We start from the raw sequence: 20,395 nt of genomic DNA on the forward strand, positions 1-20,395 counted from the left end.
AAGAAAGAAAGAAAAGTTACAAGTCATCCACAAAGGTGTTTAGGCTAATGTAAACACCTTTAAATTTAATACTTAAAACAAAAACACAAAGTCTCTACTATCTGACGTCAGAGAGTGCTCTCTCTCTCACGCACACACACACAGGTACGCTAAGAAAAACCTGCTACCCCAAACACAGAATTATCAAGGTTCATCGCAAAACAAAAATCAATTCCAATAGTTACCTCAGGGTAGAAATACAGAGCAGTAACTGAACCAAATTTTACAAAGACTGTCCAAGAGGACCAGAAGCCCTGGGGGCAATATCATCATCCCCATCACACACCCCCATCTCTTCATCTATCTCCCATGTTCATTTAATGCAGAATAAAAACAATAAAGATATCCTCTGCAAAAGCTGGCTGTAATGGTGAATGTGACACTGAATGACAGAAAATGGCAAAAATTTCTCCTTGGGTCAAACCTCTCCTTTGAGGAGAGATTTCATTTCTATACAAATCAAAATGGGGCTTCGAAGCAAAAAGGGGAATCTATGGTTTGGATGTTTGCCTTACTCAAGGTTAAGTTCAAATTCAAACTCTGCACCACCATATACACAGAGACACATAAACTTCAGTGTTGGTAAGACAGCGAGGAAACCACGACTGTTAATGGAAGCTTAACTAACGCGGCTTAAGAAGGGAAGGAAGAATTTGGCAATATCAATCAAAAATTCAAATGTGCATATCTTTGACCTAGAAATATCACTTCTAGAGCGCTAGTCAACAAAAACATTCACAAAAGTGGTGCAAGAATATGTGTTCCAAGATGTTTGCTGCAGCGTTTTTGTAACAGGATAAAAAAGGAAACAATCCAAAATCCACTAGTGGAGAAATTATTAAACTAGTATCGATACCATGGGATATTTTCAGCTCTTAAAAAACAATAATAACAATAACAAGTGGTAATAAGACAAAACACTTTCTTGCGCCAGAAAGCAAGAAAGTGCTCAAAGATTAAGGGGGACACGACGAACAGACACAGAGCGAGCTAGATGGCGCTTTTTCATTGCCAACGTCTGGGACAATTTAAACATCAAAAAGAAGAATGAAGAAATCAGTTCTGCGCTGACTGGGAAGGGGCCAAAGGAAACTTCTTCTGGTAATGGATATGTTCTTTATCTTGATAGGGCAGGAGCTATGTAAGCATAGGCATTTGTCAAAATGAATCTAATTTTACACTTAATATCTATACATTTCACTGTGTGTAAATCGTACCTCAATTTAAAATACTTTTAGTTAAAAGAAAAGGATAGTAATGAATCATAACCCAAAGCACAAAAAAAGAGTCCACGAGTCCGTAAGGACACTTTAAAAAGTGTGGGAAGGGCTGCTCTTCCCAGAAAAGTGTCTTCTAATAAGGTAAAAGGGATGACAGAATAAGAAAAACATTGTTTTGCAACCACCAATGTAATAACTGATTCAGCAAAGACCGTCCATAGATGCTGAAATCATTGGGTGAAAAGTTGTTGGGAAAAAAGATATTCACGGTTCTCAAAGTGTCACCTGACAGATTACTTATTCATTACATGGGGAGAGTGGGGGTGCTTCAAACGGGTATATCTGACAGATACCACCTTTAACAAGTGATCAAAGTCAGCACCACTAATAAATAGGACAAATTTATATTATTGTGTTAGCCAAAAAGTGCCTTCGGTTTTTAAGTAAAAATAAAAGACACATTTTTCATTTTCACCAATAACTTTATTGAACAACATATTCACCGTTTTGTTCCACTACCTTCTGACATTTTTCAGGCAACTTCATAATTGCATCTTCCCAAAACTTTGTATCTTTTTGAGCAAAGAACTGTCCCAGGTGCCTTTCACAGTCTTCCAGGAAATTGAATTTTTTTCCATTAAGAGAATTTTGTAAAGACCGAAATATATGGAAATCCGAAGGCGCACTGTCTGGTGAATATGTCTGATGAATCAGAACTTGCCAGCCAAGCTGTAACAGTTTCTGCCTTGTCATCAAAGAAACATGTGGTCTTGCATTATCCTGATGGAAGATTATGCATTTTCTGTTGACTGATTCTGGAGGCTTTTCGTTGAATGCTGCTTTCAGTTGGTCTAATTGGGAGCAGTACTTGTGAGAATTAATTGTTTGGTTTTCCAGAAGGAGCTCATAATAGAGGACTCCCTTCCAATCCCACCATATACACAACATCACCTTCTTTGGATGAAGACCGGCCTTTGGTGTGGTTGGTGGTGGTTCATTTCGCTTGCCCCACGATCATTTCCATTCCACGTTATTGTACAGTATCCACTTTTTATTGCCAATCACAATTTGCTTTAAAAACAGAACGTTTTCATTACATTGGAGTGGAGAATCACATGCAGAAATGTGGTCAAGAAGGTTTTTTCCACTTAATTTATGTGGAACCCAAACATCAAAGCGATGAACACAACCAAGCTCACGCAAATGATTTTCAACACTTGATTTGGGTATTTGAATAAGTCAGCTCTCTCCCACGTAATACAACGTTGATTGTTCTCAATTAATGTCTCAATTTGATCGCTATCAACTTCAACTGGTCTACCCAACCGTGGAGCATCATCCAGTGAGAAATCTCCAGCACAAAACTTCACAAACCACTTTTGACATGTTCCATCAGTCATAGCACCTTCTCCATACGCTGCACAAACCTTTTTTTTGCGTTTCAGTTGGTTTTTACCTTCCTTGAAATAAGAAAGCATAATATGCTGAAAATGTTGCTTTTCTCCTTCCATCTTCAATATTAAAATGGCTACACAAAAATTCACCAATTTTGATGTCTTCTCTTTTTTAATGCATGCAAATATGACAGCTGTCACAATACAATCTAACAAAATTGTTTCAAATGAAGTTAAAGACAACTAAGTGGGACTTCCCTGGTGGTCCAGTGGTAAAGAATCCGCCTTCCAATGCAGGGAATGTGGGTTCGATCCCTGGTCAGGGAACTAAGATTCCACATGCTGCAGGGCAACTAAGCCTGCATGTCACAACTACTGAGTTTGTGCGCCTCAACTGGAGAGCCTGCGTGCCGCAAACTACAGAGCCCACATGCTCTGGAGCCCGAACGCTACAACTACAGAGCCCACGCACCTTGGAGCCCATGTGCCACAACTAAAGAGAGAGAAAAAAACCCACATGCCACAACCAGAGAGAAGCCCACGTGCCGCAGCAAAGAGCCCACATGCTGCAATGAAAGATCCCGCATGCCTCAACAAACATGCCATGTGCCACAACCAAGACCCGATGCAGCCAAAAATAAATTTTAAAAATAAATAAATAATAAATCTTAAGAAAAACAAAAAACTAAGTGCTACTAGAGCCATCTTATGGAAAAAACCGAACGAACCTTTTGGCCAACCCAATACATTCCTGAATGTGATTTAATGAGAGGGAAACAGCATCCCCTAGGTAGTGTTCTTTCTAAAATGTTTAACCTGAATCTTATAGTGAGGAAACAATCAGACAGCTCCATGTGTGGGACACTCTACAACACAGGTGTCCTGGATTCTTCGAAACTGTTAGCATTATGAAAACCACTTAAAAAAAAAAGGCAGGGAGATAGTTCTAGATTAAGGGGATTTAGAGACATGAGAACTAAACGGGAGGCATGATCCTTGTTTGAATCATGGATTAAAAAGAAACAACCATGAAAGACTTTTTCTGAGACTGTTAGGAAATTTGAATGCTGACTAGATATTTCTTTGGTATGATAATGGTTTATGGCTAGAAAAGGGAATTTCCTTGTTCTTAGGAGGTGCAAGCTAAAATACTTAGGGGTAAAGTGTCATGATGTCTGCAATTTACTGTCAAATGGTTCAGCAAAATAAAAGATTAAATAGAGAGAGAGAGAAAGAGAAAGCAAGTGAAGCACAACGTTAACAAATGGTGAATCTAGGTAAAGAGTATATGAATGTTCATTCTTTCCAACTTTAGTACAGGTTTGGAATTTTTCAAAATAAAAAGTGGAAGGGAGAAGAAAAGGACACAACCAAACTGGTTGAAATGATTTTCAGTGCTTGATTTGGATATTTTGAGCTATGTCAGCTATCTCCCGTGTGTTATAACGTTGATTGTTCTCAATTAATTTCTCGATTTGATCTCAATCCTACAACAAAATTTACAATTTCAAAATTCAAAGTTGAAAGCTATATCTCCCGGGGTGGGTAAAAAACCTCCAATTTTTCTTACCCTAACTATATTTTTGTGTGTATTGATATGTTAATAATGCTTTGGCCCTATTTCCTAAACATATACTTAAGTCAGGCTAAGCATACTCAGATTGAACAAGATATCAGGAAGGAATCCGTCAGAAAGGGAAGGGAAGGGAAGAGAGATGAGCGGAATGGAACAGAAGGGAAGGAGCAGTATGTATGTATAGTTTGCTACCATTTCTATATAAAATAACCTATATGTGTACAAACATAGACACACACACACACACACCATGGAAATTCTCCTTGTCTAGTTCATTTTTTTTTAATTGTTAACTGTCACAGAGCTATGTGTCTCACCCTTATCACATTATTTTGTAAACAGTTGTGTGTTTCTTCAAGTAGCCCTTAAGATCCCTGAAACAGGGACCTTGTCTTACTTGCTGGCGCATAACACACACTCAAATATGTTTTAATGAATGAATGGACAAATGAGTTCAGAATAAGCATGTAAGCAGGCTGGAACAGACAGCAGGACTGGGGAAGCAGAGGCTGGTATCTTGGTGGGGAGGGCAGAGCCAGGCCACAGACCAAAGGATGCTGGAGACTCCTTGCTTTTGCTGCGTTAGGAGGTGAGCAGCCATGGTTCTGTTCTGCCCTGCACTGTGGTTACCCACACTTCCTTCCACTTCCCTTTACTGGACTGTAACTCTTAGAGGGTGAGAAGTATACCAGCTCTGTCTCTGCACTTCCTGCCACTGAGCACAATGCCAGGTGACTGGTTGAGAAAGCTTTCATGAAGAATGAACTGCAAGGCCTTGAGTAGGTAGGACTTACTGATCACGCCCTTCCCTGTCAACCAGCTTAGTCTTTGCTATAAAAGCTGCAAAGCAGGCTGAGTCTAATGACGTTGATATTTAACCTTATCTTTATTTTTGGCTTGACTTGTCTAACTGGTTCCACTCAGTTGCACTGTTTACCTACTCAGCTGTGAAAGCCACAGCACTCGGCAGCAACGGTGACCTTCTCAGCAGCTAGAGAAGGCCGCATATTTTTTTCATTTAGACGTCATGCTTGGAAAATAAGCAAATAAACTTCCAACTAGCCTATGTGCCTAAAATCGCTCCCAACGGCCCCTGCCATCAAAGGACTGGCCAAGGCAAAGGGGCAACAGGTAGCAGCAGCAGCAGTTCACGTCCATGCTGTGTCAGGCCCTGAGCCACACTCCCCAGAGACACTGTAACCATGGACTCTCCTGACGGCCGCTGAGTAGACACTCCTGCCCCTCATTGACTGACTCATCCAAGTCCAGAGGCAGAAAGCAGCAGGGCTGGGCCCACACAAGCCCATCTCCAGGGCTCAGGCTCTTACCCGTTATTCTCAGCAGGTACCCAGCTGGCAAACCTCAGCCAACAGGCCACATGCACCTGTTTTTGTAAATAAAATTTCCCTGGAACACAGCCACACTCACTCATGACAAATCATCTATGGCTGCTTTCACACTTCAACAGCAGAGCTGAACTGAGACTCTGTGGCCCACAAAAGCCTAAAATATTTACTGTCTGGCCCTTTAAAGGAAAACTGTGTCAACCCCTGGTCTGTAAAATCTAAGCAGAGACCCTGTGGCCTCAATCATGAGACAGGGTGATCTCTACTCAGATGAAAATACTTTTCATGGGCCCCACGATGAAATAATTGGCTGCCTACACGGCACGCTTAGGGTTTCACTTTTAGACAAAGAAATAGCATCATTTCCTCACCGCTTCATGTTCCAGAACCAATTTCTTGAGTGCTACGAGGTTGCTATGTGGAAAGGAGATGGAGGAAATTGGATTTCATCGTCCTCGGGTCACACCTCCAACATAAGCACAAGCTTTGGCCAGAAAATACCAGATGAACCTGATCCTTCTACCCCACCCCCTAAGTCACTGAGACAGCCAAGCCAGATGTTCCCGCACACTGAGTAAAGGGGGGAGCCCTTCACTGGCAAGGGGAAAGGTCCAACAGCTCACGGGATCCCAACCAGGGATTCAACCCGGGCCACGGCAGTGAAAGCCCAGAGTCCTAACCACTAGGCCACCAGGGAACTCCCAACAAGCTCTTGAACAGTAATGAGTAAGGGTCTCCCCATCGGGGTGGGGGTTCATTAATAAAGACCAGGGGCCTGGGTGGCAGACACAGCTTCAAATCACAGAGCTGTCTATTGTCAATAAGCCTTAGTCTCCTCCTCTCCAAATGGCCTTGAGAGCCGTTGTATGCATTAGAAATGATATGCAAAACAGTATGCTGGGTAAAAGAAGTCAGGCACAAAAGCATGCACACACCAGGATTCCATTTATACAGAGTTCAAAAACTGGCAAAACTGATCTACTGAGAAGTCAGAATAGTAGCTTGGCGTCTCGGGATGGGGGGCAGTGACTGGGAGGAAGGCCGGGAGCTCTGTTCCTTGATCTGGATGCTGGCTTTGTGGGTGTTGCACTTTGTACAAAGTTGAACCGTGCACTTTGCATTTGCTCATGTCTCTGAGCTTACTCCAAGCTCACTTACTCCGAGCTTTTTTTCAACGATGTGTGAAATAGTCACAGTGAGCAGCCAAGATAGATTGTTGGTCCTAGCATGGTGGTACTCCCGTCATAGGCACTTACTGAACTGTGCTCTCCAAAGGAGAGCAGTAAGAAGGGTAACACTGACTCAGGGGCCCAGGCCACATCATTGTCTGCAGGCTGAGGATTTGGCAACTCGAATGCTGACCTCAGAGTGTGGCAGGGCTGCCAACAGCTCGGCCTAAGCACGGGATGTACTTCTTTGGGCGCTGGATGATGCCTCAGCAGCAAGCACTGAAGCCCAGCCTACCGGCTGAGGAGCTCCTGCCCACGCCCCAGACCGACCACCGGTGCTGGCGGGAGAGGCTAGGCATTCAGACAGGAGAGCCTGCAACACTAATGATCCCAGGAGACAAGGTCCAATCCCTTCCAGGAGATAAAATATCAGAATTTGTCCCCTGATGAGAGTTTTAGGAGATAAAAGTACATAAAAATGTGATCATGCAGAGAGAAACTAACCTGTTCTTCTCATTATGACACATACTTGGCACTAATTTAATTTTTTGAAGAAACTCAACCAATTCCTTCCTGACCTGTATCTAACATGTGGCCATTTCCCCGTTAGTTCTTACTCTGAGAAGCCTCAATAGTGTTTCATAAGAAGGCATGGAATTCTTGAGAAGTAGAAAGATATTTACCAGCTAGGAAAGCAAAGATTCCGAAAAGTCCAATAACCAGCAACTCGGTGGCAAAACTGCAGTGGAACGCAGGAGTCATATCTCTTCTCCTGGCAGTGTGTTTGTCCTGGAAGGTTGCTTATCCTGCCCCTGGGTCAATGAGGCTGCCCATGGTGACAGCTGAACTTCGTGTCTCAAACCGTATGCAAAAAACAGGCTTTCTGCTCACAGGGTTAGCTCTAACCCTGCGACACCTCCCATAGGAAAGAATCAGGTGCCTGGGAGGGGCTTGCTTCTCTGTGTTTTCCCTCTCACTGGGCAGGGGTAAGCAGGGGAGAGGGGAGGAAAGTCCTAACCAAAGAACTAGTGATTTTGTGATTCCTACCACATCCACTTGTCCTCTCTCAAATAACAGGAATTTTAAAACAAAAACCACACGGAGGAAAAACAGGAGAGAAAATGGCAAAGATCCACGCCTCCCTCCGACCTCTAGTTCCCACATGTCTCCTTATTCTCTGGAAAAATATTAAAATTATCCCCATAATATCAGCTGGCTCAGGGCAGAGCCCAGCCCCAGTCTGCCTCTTCACTCCCTCGGGGAACGTCTGCTGAGCACCTCCTAGTGCCTCCCAGGTCTCTGTGTCAGGACCGTGCGTGACACAGAGATGGCTAAGTTACCCTCACAGCCCTCAAGGAGCTTGAGCGTAGTGAAGGGGATGAGTCGTGGGCAAAAGCAAGTGCTCTTGGAGGAAGAACAGCACCTGAGCCCTCAGAGAGGCCCAGATGGTGCTGGGGGTGCTGGCGACCCAGAGACAGTTACCACCTCAGCTCCTGCCTGGCACAGAGCCGCAGGTCACGCCAACCACCCAGACCAATATGGGACCCGGGAAGAGCTTCCCCTTGAGAAAGGCCCCAGTCAATGGTTACATGTATCACCTCATTTCATCCTCAGAAGAGCTCTATAAGATAGATACTACACTATCATTACCCGCCTTCACAGATGAGAAAACTGAGACTTAGGTTCTTTTATTCATTCCTTCAACAAATATTTTTTGGTATCTACCATGGACCTGACACCACTCTAGAAGCAACCATAAGATAGTCAAAATTCCTGACTATACATGGTGTATACATTCTGGTAGGAGATGAATAACTGGCCCAAGATCACTCAGCTTGTTAAAGTAGTGGAGCCAGGACTGAATTCAGTTATGCTGGCCGCAGAACCCATACTTTCAAACTTCCAACAAGCAAGCTGCCTGGGCCCAGCCACAGACGCTTAAAGTCATCATTAATAGTAAGATACTACATTTCCTCTATTTTAAGATGCATAGTTTTAAGATGCATCTGAAACCTGGCTGCATTTTATAATATACATTGAAAGAAACCTGTGGGCTGCTGGTAGAGAAGTCAGTCATAATATAACTGATACTGTGTTTCAAGTGTAAATTTTCCTGAACACAGGTCATTTGACTGCCGACGCAACTGAATTTTCTGCAAATGTTAACATTAAATCAGTTGGATTTTAACTTAAATGAAGATCCCTGATACTACTTCAAATACACTCAAAAATTTTCACTATATCGCAAGAAAAAGCTATTATGCATGCAAGCGATTATGCCTATCACACACAATGTAATTAAAGGGAGTAGAAATCACCAAACCTCTTGGAACAGATCACAGAATTTTCAAAGCCTTAAGGGCTAGCGTTCAAATGACAAACATCTAATTGTCAAAAGCTTCCAGCTATTTAACTTCCAGCAATATGTGAGCAATTAAGGGGAAAAAAAATATATGGGTTTTGCCAAAGAGAAAATGCAGGCCAAACCCTACTATTCATTAATAAGACTCAAAATTACATAGCTAAACTTAAACATACCAAAGGGTTCAAGATCATGAGTAATACACTTTCTGAAAAGCATCACATAACTCTGAAGTTACACATAACTTCTGAGAACAAAATATGATACACAACATCAATAATGTGAAAAATACCTACACTCCAAACTGATTCTACAGAAAGAGGAACCCATAGGTAAGCATATGAATAAATGAAAGTCACTATAGACAAGTTTTAAGAGTGTACATCTATTGTCATGTTTCTTTGTTTCTGGAAAGATGCAATTAACACCATGCTTTGTTTCACCATTACCAATGGCAAATCAATACAATTACCATTATCACTGGTACCTCCAAAGAGAGAACTGTGATCATTACAATGATAGTTGCCATTTATTGAGCACCTATCAAACACCGTATTTGATTTTTTTTCACCCAGTATCTCTAATCCTCGTGACAACTCTGTAAGGGAGGCACTCTTAGTATTTCAGTTTTACATGTAAGTAAATTATGGTTCAAAGAAACCAGTGACTTCTCAAGGTCATATGGTCAGTAAGTTGAGTGTGGAACCAGTCCTGCCCAAGTCCAAAACCCAAGTGGTTTCCAGGGCACTATACTGCCCCTCCCTACTAACAACCCACCTCCACCCCTGTCCTGGCATAGCACGCATAGACAAGCCCTCACCTAAAACTTACTATGATCTCAGAGAAGGATGGGCCAGGATGAATTTAAGATCGAAGGGTCTCCCTCTCAATCCAACACCCTAAGTTGATTCAAATCCTGCTACTTATGTGCCTGCTTCCATTTTCTCAAACTACACTTGAGGACATGATCAAGCAGACCCTAAACTGGCCAACAGCCCAACATTCACAGAGCCAAATGACTGGTTCATTCCGTCAAATTGTGCCAATTTGGTAGCACAGTCCAGAGAAGAAAGTACACAAGCTTAGCAAGAAGCGAGGAAAGCCTGTCCATTTCTGAGGCTAGGGCAGGAAGGGGCCTGTGGCCTGGCCAGAAGCATCCTTTCCCCTGGACGTGCTGTTTCACATCAGCTAATGGAAGCAGAGACCTCCCTAAGCCTACAGGAGAGTCCAGCTTGTGCCAGTCACCTTCTGGGGATCCCCCTGAAGTCTCAGGACAGCCCATAGTTCCAACTGACAACTGCTTTTCTTCTTGATCAGACTTTTGCAGGACAACAGGCAGGGGCTTGTGAATTTCACACCCATTCTCTGGACATGTACCTTTGGATGCAGTTCTCATCTCCAACATAAAATCCTTCTCAAGGGCTTTTCCTTGAATATTCCCTCAGGAAAGGGCCTCAAGCTTGGATGCTGAGATTGGACTAGGACAATTCAAGAAACATTTATTGAGTATCTCTGAGGCTGCAGAGGTGAGTAAGGTGTGGTCCCTACCATCAGGGAACTCACAAGTGAGTGGAGGAGGTAAGACCAGCTCAGAACGAACTACAATATAAAGCAGAACAAGGTTAAGTGTTATCCCAGAGGAAAAAGGGATTAATTCCAGATGCACAGTCAATAATCAATTCAGCTAACACTGACTAGGCACCCACTAGGCAGCAGGTACTATACTAGGCATTTTATATACCTTATCCCATTCAATCCCCACAACCACCCTGTGGAACATGTTCTATTACTACCCACACTTCACAAAATGAGGAAGTAGATGGAGAAGCAAAATATCTTGCCCAAGGTCACATAACTGATTTGTAAATACTAGAGATGAGATTTGGACCCCAGTGGCCAACATGGAAGCGTATGTTATTTCCAGTATAGTAGACTGAATCTCCTGGAGTAAAGAAATTCTTCCTGGTAGAAGAAAAATCTGAACTGTTTGGGAATTCAGCCAGGTGAAGAGGGAAGTAGAGAATATTCCTAGCATATGGTCAGAGATGAGGAAGGCTGGGAAGTAGGATAGATCAACAGTCACAGATCAGCTACAGCAGGGGCAGAAGTCAAGCTTCTAGCGCAGAGGAAGAGGTGTGTGGTCAGTGAGTCAGGGGACTGGGGTCAGGAGACCTGGGTTCTAGTCCTGGCTTGGCCACCGAAAAACTGTGTGTGACCTTCAGCAGTTTCTATCCCCTCTCTGGGGCTCGGTTTCCTCATCAGTAAAAATTCCAATTCCCTATCGGAGTAGATGTTCCCCAAAGGTATGCTCTGGCTTAAATGCTCAGTGATACTCACAAGAGGCTGTGTGGGACTATGGTTAAGACCAGGTGACATGCAAACCAGCTGAGTGACCTTGAACAAGCTAATTAAATCCTCTGAGTCTGTTTCCTCATCTGTAATGTGAGGACAACAGCGATGCCTGCTTCACCTCACAGGCTGAGGTGAAGGCTGAGTGAACTGAAGAACATCAAGCACTTAGCACAGGGCTTGGCAAACTATAAACGCTTAAGAAAGGGAGGCAAAAAAAAAAAAAAAAGGGAGGCAGCTTTCCCGCCATCATCATCATCATCACCATTACTCCTTCTTTAAAGGGTCCATAAAGTGAATGTAGCAGTCGTGGGCCAGAAAGCCTTTTTTTTTAAAAAAAAAAAAAAAAGGACAAAAAAAAATAAGATCTTTTTTTTAATTTGAAAAAGAGAAAAGGTCTCATTGAACCACAAGTCCTTCCCATGACCACCTCACGAGAGAGGCTCCTGTTTCAAAGAAGGGCCATGTCATACCTTCTCTTCTGAAGAAACGGTCAGCTTGTCACTGGATATCAAGCTGCACACCTGGTCCAGACTTAGGCTAAGAAATTCTTCCCCCAGCATCACCTCTGGAAAGTGCTGCTCTGTTCCAAAAAAAGCAGAAGTTCAGAAAACAAAGTTATAACACACTCCTGCCCTTCCATGAACCAAGGCCATGACAATCTGTGGGATTCAGAGCAGAGTCCTGGGAGCTCTGGGGGAGGCAGGAGGCATAGAGAAAGGCAGACATCCTGGCTGGAGGGAAACCAGCCTCTTAATTCAGCAGCAAAGGCATCCCCCTGTGTGACCCTCTGTCCTGAACATCATCACAGAGGAAAATGGGGCAGAGAGATGCGAGGTTATATTTTTTCCATGCTCCATGAGATTAATAATGGTCTTGCAGAGAAGCCTCACAGGGGCCTGCCTACTTAATCGAGCTCATTTCCCCTCAAGGCACAGGCTGGCAGAGTTGCAGACGGTGCCACCTGCAGCTCAGCCAAACAAAAGTGGGTCAGAACTGCTGTGTGGCTCAAAGTCTCTGGGGGTTCTGGTAGGAAGTCAACATTAGAAGGCTGGCAGAAGGGTTCATCCCATCTTGCCCAAGTCAAGCCTGCTATAGTGAGAATCTGGTTCACAAGGAGGCTCAACTAAGCTTTTGTCCAGGTGTGGCACCAACACGGCTGGCACCACCACCACTGGGAACAGTCCACAGCGGCTGAGCCTATAGAGGCCATAAGATGGAGGGGAGTTCGGGGACAACTAGAACAAGATAAAACTCACAGGCCCGAGGACCACACAAGGGAAATGCCAAGGACAATTCCTACCCTGACATTCGCCCAGGCCGCCATCCTGCTATTACAGAGGCATTTGCCAGTGAAAGAGCATGCACTTCAGAAAGAAGGACCTAGATTCAAGTCCCGGCTTTGTCATTTATGAGTTGTGTCTTTGAGCCAATGGCATCTCTTCCCTGGGTCTCATTATCCCCATCTGTACAATGGAGGTAAAAACCACGTCTCACTCCCTCCCATGCTCTGATGAGAGAGGAATTGAGAACGTGTTTTGCAAGTTCCTTCCAAGTGAACCAGCCCAAGGGCTGACAGTTCCTGGTGTAGCAGACTCTGGAGGTCACAGCGTCCTTTGTCATTTGCCCCATACCTTCCTCGGTTCTCACAACCCTGCACCATCGCCCCAGGAGCATCTGTGCTCCTTGCCCTCCAGGCCTCTCCCCTTCCTTCTGTGGTGGCCCCGCTCTGCCCTGAGAGCTTCTTGGATAATTCCAGAAGCTCCCCACCCCCCACTTGGCCTGGCTGGCTCCTGGAGTGAGATTCTGAGTCCCTCCATGCCTGGGAGGCTGCTGAAACATCAACTCTGCTGCAGCTGCACAATGAAAAGGAAAATCAGAGCATGCTAATCACACTCATCAACTTCTTAAAAACCAAACAAATGAAGAACTTAAGGTTTAAATAATTTTCTTGCAAAAATCATTTTTAACTTTTTATGTTGTAAGAATTTCAGATCCAAAGAATTCCCATATGCCTTTCATCCAGATTCCCTAAATGTTAATACTTTACTCTCAATGACTGAGTTATAAATAATCTTTCCCATCTTTCACTGGACAAAGAGGGCTCCCACTTTCTCCCCACCAGCCTAATGATATAACTGAAGCCACTATTAAAGCTCACCTGTCCTGAGGCTCAGGGATGCTTGTACAAGACAAGACAAATTTAAAAGTCAGATCTTTTACAAACGGAAGCAGCTGTCAAAACGTAAGAAGCTGGTCTTACTTCTCTATATGTCAACAGAAAAAAGCCTTTAGTTAAAGCATAGATTTTAAGTATGACATTCAAAACACCTCCCTAACTATGGGAATATTTAAGACTAGATAGTTATTTTTAAAGTGTCCATTCCTAAAGATTTTTAAATAAAAGCAAGTAAACAATTTTCTTTGGACAATGGGAATTCATTCTTGGCCTGGAGGCTTGGAAAGTAACAGGATTCTCCCTATACACTCTTTCTAGCCCAAGAAGTCTTTGGACCAGAGTCTCCCAATGTGTTGGCAACACCCAAGAAACAGCAGAGAGAAAACTGACAAAGTATAGGGCAGGGAGGCTCTGTGGACCAGCCTCGGCTGAGCTCAGCAGGTGAGTCAGGCAAACCAGTGCCTACATCCCTGTGGCCCAGAGCCATACCTGGTCTTGCCACCTTTATCTTTGGTTGACTGAAAAACCTAACATTTGGAGGAGTGAAAAGAACAGGAGGAGGTGAGAAAGTAAAATTCTGAGCTGTAAGGAATTCTTCCTCAGAGCTCAGAAAGCCAAAAGTAGATGAGCTTGGGTTTTGAAAAGGAGGAAAATAGAAGTGCAGTGATGTGTACCCTAGGTGACTTGGTGAACAAACCAGAAGTCCTCAAAGATAAACCAAGGCAGGAAGTAGTCAGCCCCCCACACCTCCCCATCTCTCACACTCTGGGGCATTGCAGGATGTGAATCTGGGTCCCTTCTCTCTGAAGTCAGCTGCTTATTTGCCCATCAGGAACCTCCCACTGAAAACCTTCAGAAATCCTCCCAGGAAGGAGCATCTGGTGGGGAGGAGGCAACAAGGGAGGTATTGGGCAGGAGCTTCTCACCCAGGGCTGGCACCCCGAGATCCAGGAGATTTGCGAGGCATGAACAGGGGGACACAAAGAAGGGGCCCAGACAAAAACTCCTTCCCTTCCCCCTTTGGTCTGAGGACACAGAGCCCAGAGTCTGGGGACCAGAGCCCCCTTTCTGTTAGCAACACTCAAGACACAACAGGACAGAAAAAACAGGAACAGGATGCTCTGGCTAACTCAGTTTCCTGGGAGACAGGAGCTCCCCAGAAGACTTTGTACTCAAGTCAGCGCTCTTCCCAGCCTCTTCCTGGAAAGAACCCACTATGCTACCAGAAGACACCGCCCTGAGAATCAGCTTCTACCTTTAACACTTGTTTGTTTGTTTGGAGCTTTTTTTAAATTTGTTTTGCTTTGCTGTGAACGTATTAAGGGAGAATGTAGTGACAAACTGTGGCTAACAATCAGAAGACCTGGGTTCAAGTCCCAGCTCCACCTCTTACAGTCACTTCTTTCCAGGCTTTGGCTTCCTGAATCATAAAATGGGGTGGTAATGCCTGACCTCAGTCTCCAGGTTGTTTTGAAGTTCAAAAATGATACTATGTATTAGCCCATTTTGAGATCTATAAGAAACTCTTTAGAAATGAAGGAGGAATATTATGCGCCCATGTTCCTGAGTCACGAAGTCCAGTTCTGTGGGCAGGACTGCTCTCCAACAGAGAAGCGTTTCCGCAGCATCAGAGTCATCCTTTGAGACTGCAGGTCCTGCAGGCAAGGCTGTGGACCTCAAAGGTCTTAAGAGACCCACTTTATTCCACTGAGTTCCACAAACTTTCTAGTGATATAAGTTACTCAATTTCTTCAGATGAGAATACTGAAGGCTTCAGTATTCTCATCTATTAAATAGAGAGAATAATAGCACCTATCTCATAGAGGTGTTATGGGCATTAGATAAGCAAATATATGTAACTCACATTTCCTGAGACCATTGTAAGTGCTCAATAACTGTTCATACATGATGTGCCAAATACAGTGTTTCTTCAAAAATGAAGAAAGCAGAGCCGATGCCTACAAGGAGGCCACTGGCTTACAAAAGGGTAAAACAAGGCACCAGCAACTTCAACCCAAAGTCCACAGGGCCATGACTGGGAGAGGCACTCCAAGTTAAATAAAAGCAGGCAAATTCAGAGCATGACTAGAGAACAAGCAATAGCTCAGTCTAGCTAGAGGGTAGGCTGTGTCTTCATTCATCTAACAAATATGTATAGAGCATCCTGTGCCAGGCTCCCAGAGATGCAGGAGAGACCGGCAAGGCTCAATCTTGGGGGATGGGTGAAATATGCAGGGGTGTAGTATCTTTCAACCATGGGCTAGCCCCTTGAAGGGGGACTCTCCAAAATAAACTCTAACTTTTCTTGTCTTTTTGCTTTTTTTTCCTTTAGGGAGGAGTGTAAACAGGAAAAAAAAAAGTCAATTAATTAACCATTCTGACTGAGAGTCCCAATTAACCAGGCTTCACTATAAGTAGCAAACACTGTTTAGGATCCAAGTTTTGGAATGGAAATAGTGAGTTGTTTAAGTTATTAGGTATTTAATTTTTCTCTTCATTTGACTAAGTTTTTGCTTATGGAATATAAAGGGAAAACATATTTAAGAGATTATAATAATAACAAAAAATCATAACATTAAGAGAAAATGCAGAATACAAATTTATAGATACTGTTTGTTCACAAATATGTAAGTCTAGAATTTCAGGATTAAAAGATAGCTCTTTATTTCCCCTCTGTACTCAAATAAAAAGTATTATTATAAATATTTTAAAAATCCAAGTTTTGGAAACACTGCTTTGGGAAAGATCTCCAGGGTTCTCCCTACTTGCTGCAAATAATAATAAAGCCTTCCTTCTCCAAAAAAAAAAAAAAAAAAAAATCCAAGTTTTGATTAATGAAACATTAATGGATCTGTTCCTGTCCATTTGGATGAGAAATTTTGGAGAAGGGGAGGGGCACCAGACAACTGCAAATCCTTTCCCTGGCAAGCAACACACGCATATCTTCCCAATGTTGAAAGGATGAGGAAATTGGGTGGCACATTCCTAGGAAAGGGGGCATATTTGGGTCTTTTCAAGGAAGCAGGCCTGGAGAAAGTTAATGGCTTTTCCTTAAAACAGCTAACACTGTACTAGGTATTTTACATATATTATGTCACTTATATCTTCCAAAAGCCCAGCTGAAGTGAATATCAATATCTCCATTTTACAGATGGAGAAATGGAGGCTTGGAAAGCCTAAGTTATGAGCTTAGTATCATACGGCACAGTAAAGTGGTAGAGCCAGGTTTTGAAATTAAGGCTATCTGAATATAATAACAAACATTCTGATAAGTATTATAGTCCTCAAGATAATAAAAACTTGTCCTGAGCAGGCCATTTTGGTAAAATTCAATATAGACATCAGAGCACTCTAAGAATCCCTCTTAGGGATACTGCAGAGAGAGAAAGAAACAGGAATCTAAAGATATTTCTTTAAAAAAAAATCTTAGAGTAGTAGTGTTCTAAACATTTTGGCATCAGACCTGGATTCAAATCTCAGACCCAACCCTTGGATTGAAATCTTTCTCTAATCCACCTGTCTTCCAGGCTAGATGCCGTGATATTCTTCTGTGTTCCCAAAGCCACCCAAATAGGAAATTAAAATGTTCATACTGCTAGTCAACCTGTCTTACCACCTGAGGTCTTCCTCTCATACTGGAACTATGAGTCCCATGAGGGCAGGGTCTGTCTCATTTGAGTCTGTCTGTGTGAATGTGAATCCTCAGTGTCCAGGACAATGTCTGCAGATATTGAGCTCTGCAATTACTGCGCTTCCTTGTCCATTCTTCAGGACTGCCTAGGGCTCAGGCAACCTCTCAAGCAAGTCCCAAGTCCATTTCTCCCTCTTGATGGGATGAAATAAACCTAAGCCTTTGATCAGGTTCAACTAAGCTACAAGCCCAGACAATAACCCATCTATGACTTCTTTGACCTGCAGAGACGAAATGAACCCAGTTATTCCAGGGCCAGGGGCCCCAGCATAAAAGGTATGAGTGCCTCTGAATGGAACCACTGATCATGCCCCCAGGAATGAATGGCTGACACAGGTGGACACACAAACAGAATCAAAACATTTTAACAGGGTAAAAAAAGAAAACAGCTGATTTAAATTTCTCTCTCCATTATCCTATTTTGGGAGGGCAGAGGTAAGCTTTCTTGAATCAATATTTGGCTTTCAAGGCCCACAGTTTCCTTGCTCCAGGGAGAAGGCTCAGCTCCCACAGAGAAGTAACACAGATCTACCTTGACCTCTTCCCACAAGGGGTCACGACCACCAGCCCTTAGACTCTAAATTTCACTGACTCCACTCTGCCAGGGATGGTGGGATACAAGCTCCCTTTCCACGTCGACCTAATTCCAGAAGTATATATGTTGTACCTCCCTTTTCTCTCTATCACACACACACAGAGCAAAGGGCTATATCAAAACTACCCAGTTATCAGTGCTACTGATTCAACAACAACAAAGTTCCCTGTTCTCCAGAGTATGGAAGGAACAGGGAAGTTTCCTAAAATCCCAACAAGGAGAACACCTAACAACAAAAAATACCTGCATCTGCACTAATACTTCACTTGCCACCTTCAAGGTAGAAGCAGAGGTAGGAGTGAGGCAACTGCCATGGACAGAGAGGCTGAACTGGCCTGGGAAGATGTGAAAATAAACAGTGGGCTCAGAGCACAGGCCCTGGAGACAGCCTCATCATGAATCTTGGCATTGCCACTCACAAACTATGTGATCTGGAGCAAGTTACTAAACTTCTCTGGGGTTTCCATTTCTTCATCTATAAGTTGGGAAAGTAATAACTACTTCTGATAGTTATGTGGCCTCTTATAGTTATGAAGTGTGTAGCACCATGCCTGGCACCTTGCAAGTGTTCAGAAATGGTAGAAACTCCCACCATGATCATCACCACCATTATTACTTTATGATGCCAAGTTGGAGGCAGCAATTTCACAAGATGACCCTCAGTGAGTCAGAGGTTCGTGTGTTTTAAAATGCTTTGTCAAAGTTTTTTGCTGCCCTTAGTTTAATTACTTCATTCCATGGTCTCAAATGACTCCATCAATCGAAAAAAAAGGCCATTTCTCTCCACAAACACGTGAAATTCGATGGCTTTTCCATCCCATGGCTGGAGGGTTTCAGCTCAGCTTTGGCAGACTGATGTAAACAAAATGTCCAAAGAATTTTAATTGCCACTTCATTAACAGGGTCCCATTAATATCCCTCCCAACCAGCTCTGCTGATGGTCCAGTGCATGGCCATCCAATTACCAAACAACAAAGTCCCCATAAACCTGGGCCCAAGCCTCTGAAGTTAAATATTAAGCAGTCCCTGGAAACAATAACAGTGAGATATAAGAAGTCGCAGGATACAAAATTAATACACAGAAATCTCCTGCATTCTTATACACTAACAACAAAAGATCAGAAAGACAAATTAAGGAAACAATCCCATCTACCACTGCAACAAAAAGACTAAAATGCCTAGGAATAAACCTACCTAGGGAGACAAAAGACCTGTATGCAGAAAACTATAAGATACTGATGAAAGAAATCAAAGATGACACAAACAGATGGCGAGATATGCCATGTTCTTGGATTGGAAGAATCAATACTGTGAAAATGACTACACCACCCAAAGCAATTTACAGATTCAAATGCAATCCCTATCAAATTACCAATGGCATTTTTCACAGAATTAGAACAAAAAATTTTACAATTTGTATGGAAACACAGAAGACTCCGAATAGCCAAAGAAATCTTAACAAAGGAAAACAGAGCTGGAAGAATCAGGCTCCCTGACTTCAGACTATACTACAAAGCTACAGTAATCAAGACAATATGGTACTGGCACAAAAACAAAAATATAGATCAATGGAACAGGATAGAAAGTCCAGAGATAAACCCACACACATATGGTCACCTAATTTATGACAAAGGAGGCCAGAATATACAATGGAGCAAAGACAGCCTCTTCAATAAGTGGTGCTGGGAAAACTGAATAGCTACATGTAAAAGAATGAAATTAGAACACTCCCTAACACCACACACAAAAATAAACTCAAAATGGATTAAAGACCTAAATGGAAGGCCAGACACTATAAAACTCTTAGAGGAAAACACAGGCAGAACACTCTTTGACATAAATTGCAGCAAGATCTTTTTTGACCCACCTCCTAGACTAATGAGAATAAAAACAAACAAATGGGAGCTAATTAAACTTAAAAGCTTTTGCACAGCAAAGGAAACCATAAACAAGATAAAAAGACAACCTTCAGAATGGGAGAAAATATTTGCAAACGAAGCAAGTGACAAAGGATTAATCTCCAAAAATATACAAACAGCTTATGCAGTTCAATATCAAAAAAACAAGCAACCCAATCAAAAAATGGGCATAAGATCCAAATAGACATTTCTCCAAAGAAGACATACAGATGGCCAAGAGGCACATGAGAAGATGCTCAACATCACTAATTATTAGAGAAATGCAAATCAAAACTATAATGAGGGGCTTCCCTGATGGCGCAGTGGTTGAGAGTCCCCCGCCGATGCAGGGGACATGGGTTCGTGCCCCGGTCTGGGAGGATCCCACATGCCGGGGAGCGGCTGGGCCCGTGAGCCATGGCCGCTGAGCCTGCGCGTCTGGAGCCTGTGCTCCACAACGGGAGAGGCCACAACAGTGAGAGGCCCGCGTACCGCAAAAAAAAAAAAGCTACAATGAGATATCACCTCACACTGGTCAGAATGGCCATCATCACAAAATCTACAAACAATAAATGCT

General features: G+C 43.1%; 1 protein-coding gene across 7 annotated transcripts in view; it reads right to left on the bottom strand.

Moving 5' to 3' along the window:
- KLHL3 (kelch like family member 3) overlaps positions 1-20,395 on the bottom strand; it is a 110,585-nt gene that overhangs the window by 35,141 nt on the left and 55,049 nt on the right. For 6 of the 7 annotated variants that reach the window (XM_079916661.1, XM_079916665.1, XM_079916664.1 and 3 more), the window contains one exon: positions 11,929-12,038. In XM_079916661.1, coding sequence (XP_079772787.1) covers positions 11,929-12,038 — 110 coding nt within the window. The remainder of the gene's footprint in view (positions 1-11,928; positions 12,039-20,395) is intronic. The other variant, XM_079916666.1, reaches the window with a different exon arrangement.

Source organism: Stenella coeruleoalba (genome assembly GCF_951394435.1).
Source record: "Stenella coeruleoalba genome assembly, chromosome: 3".
In the NCBI taxonomy this organism is placed as follows: Eukaryota; Metazoa; Chordata; class Mammalia; order Artiodactyla; family Delphinidae; genus Stenella; species Stenella coeruleoalba.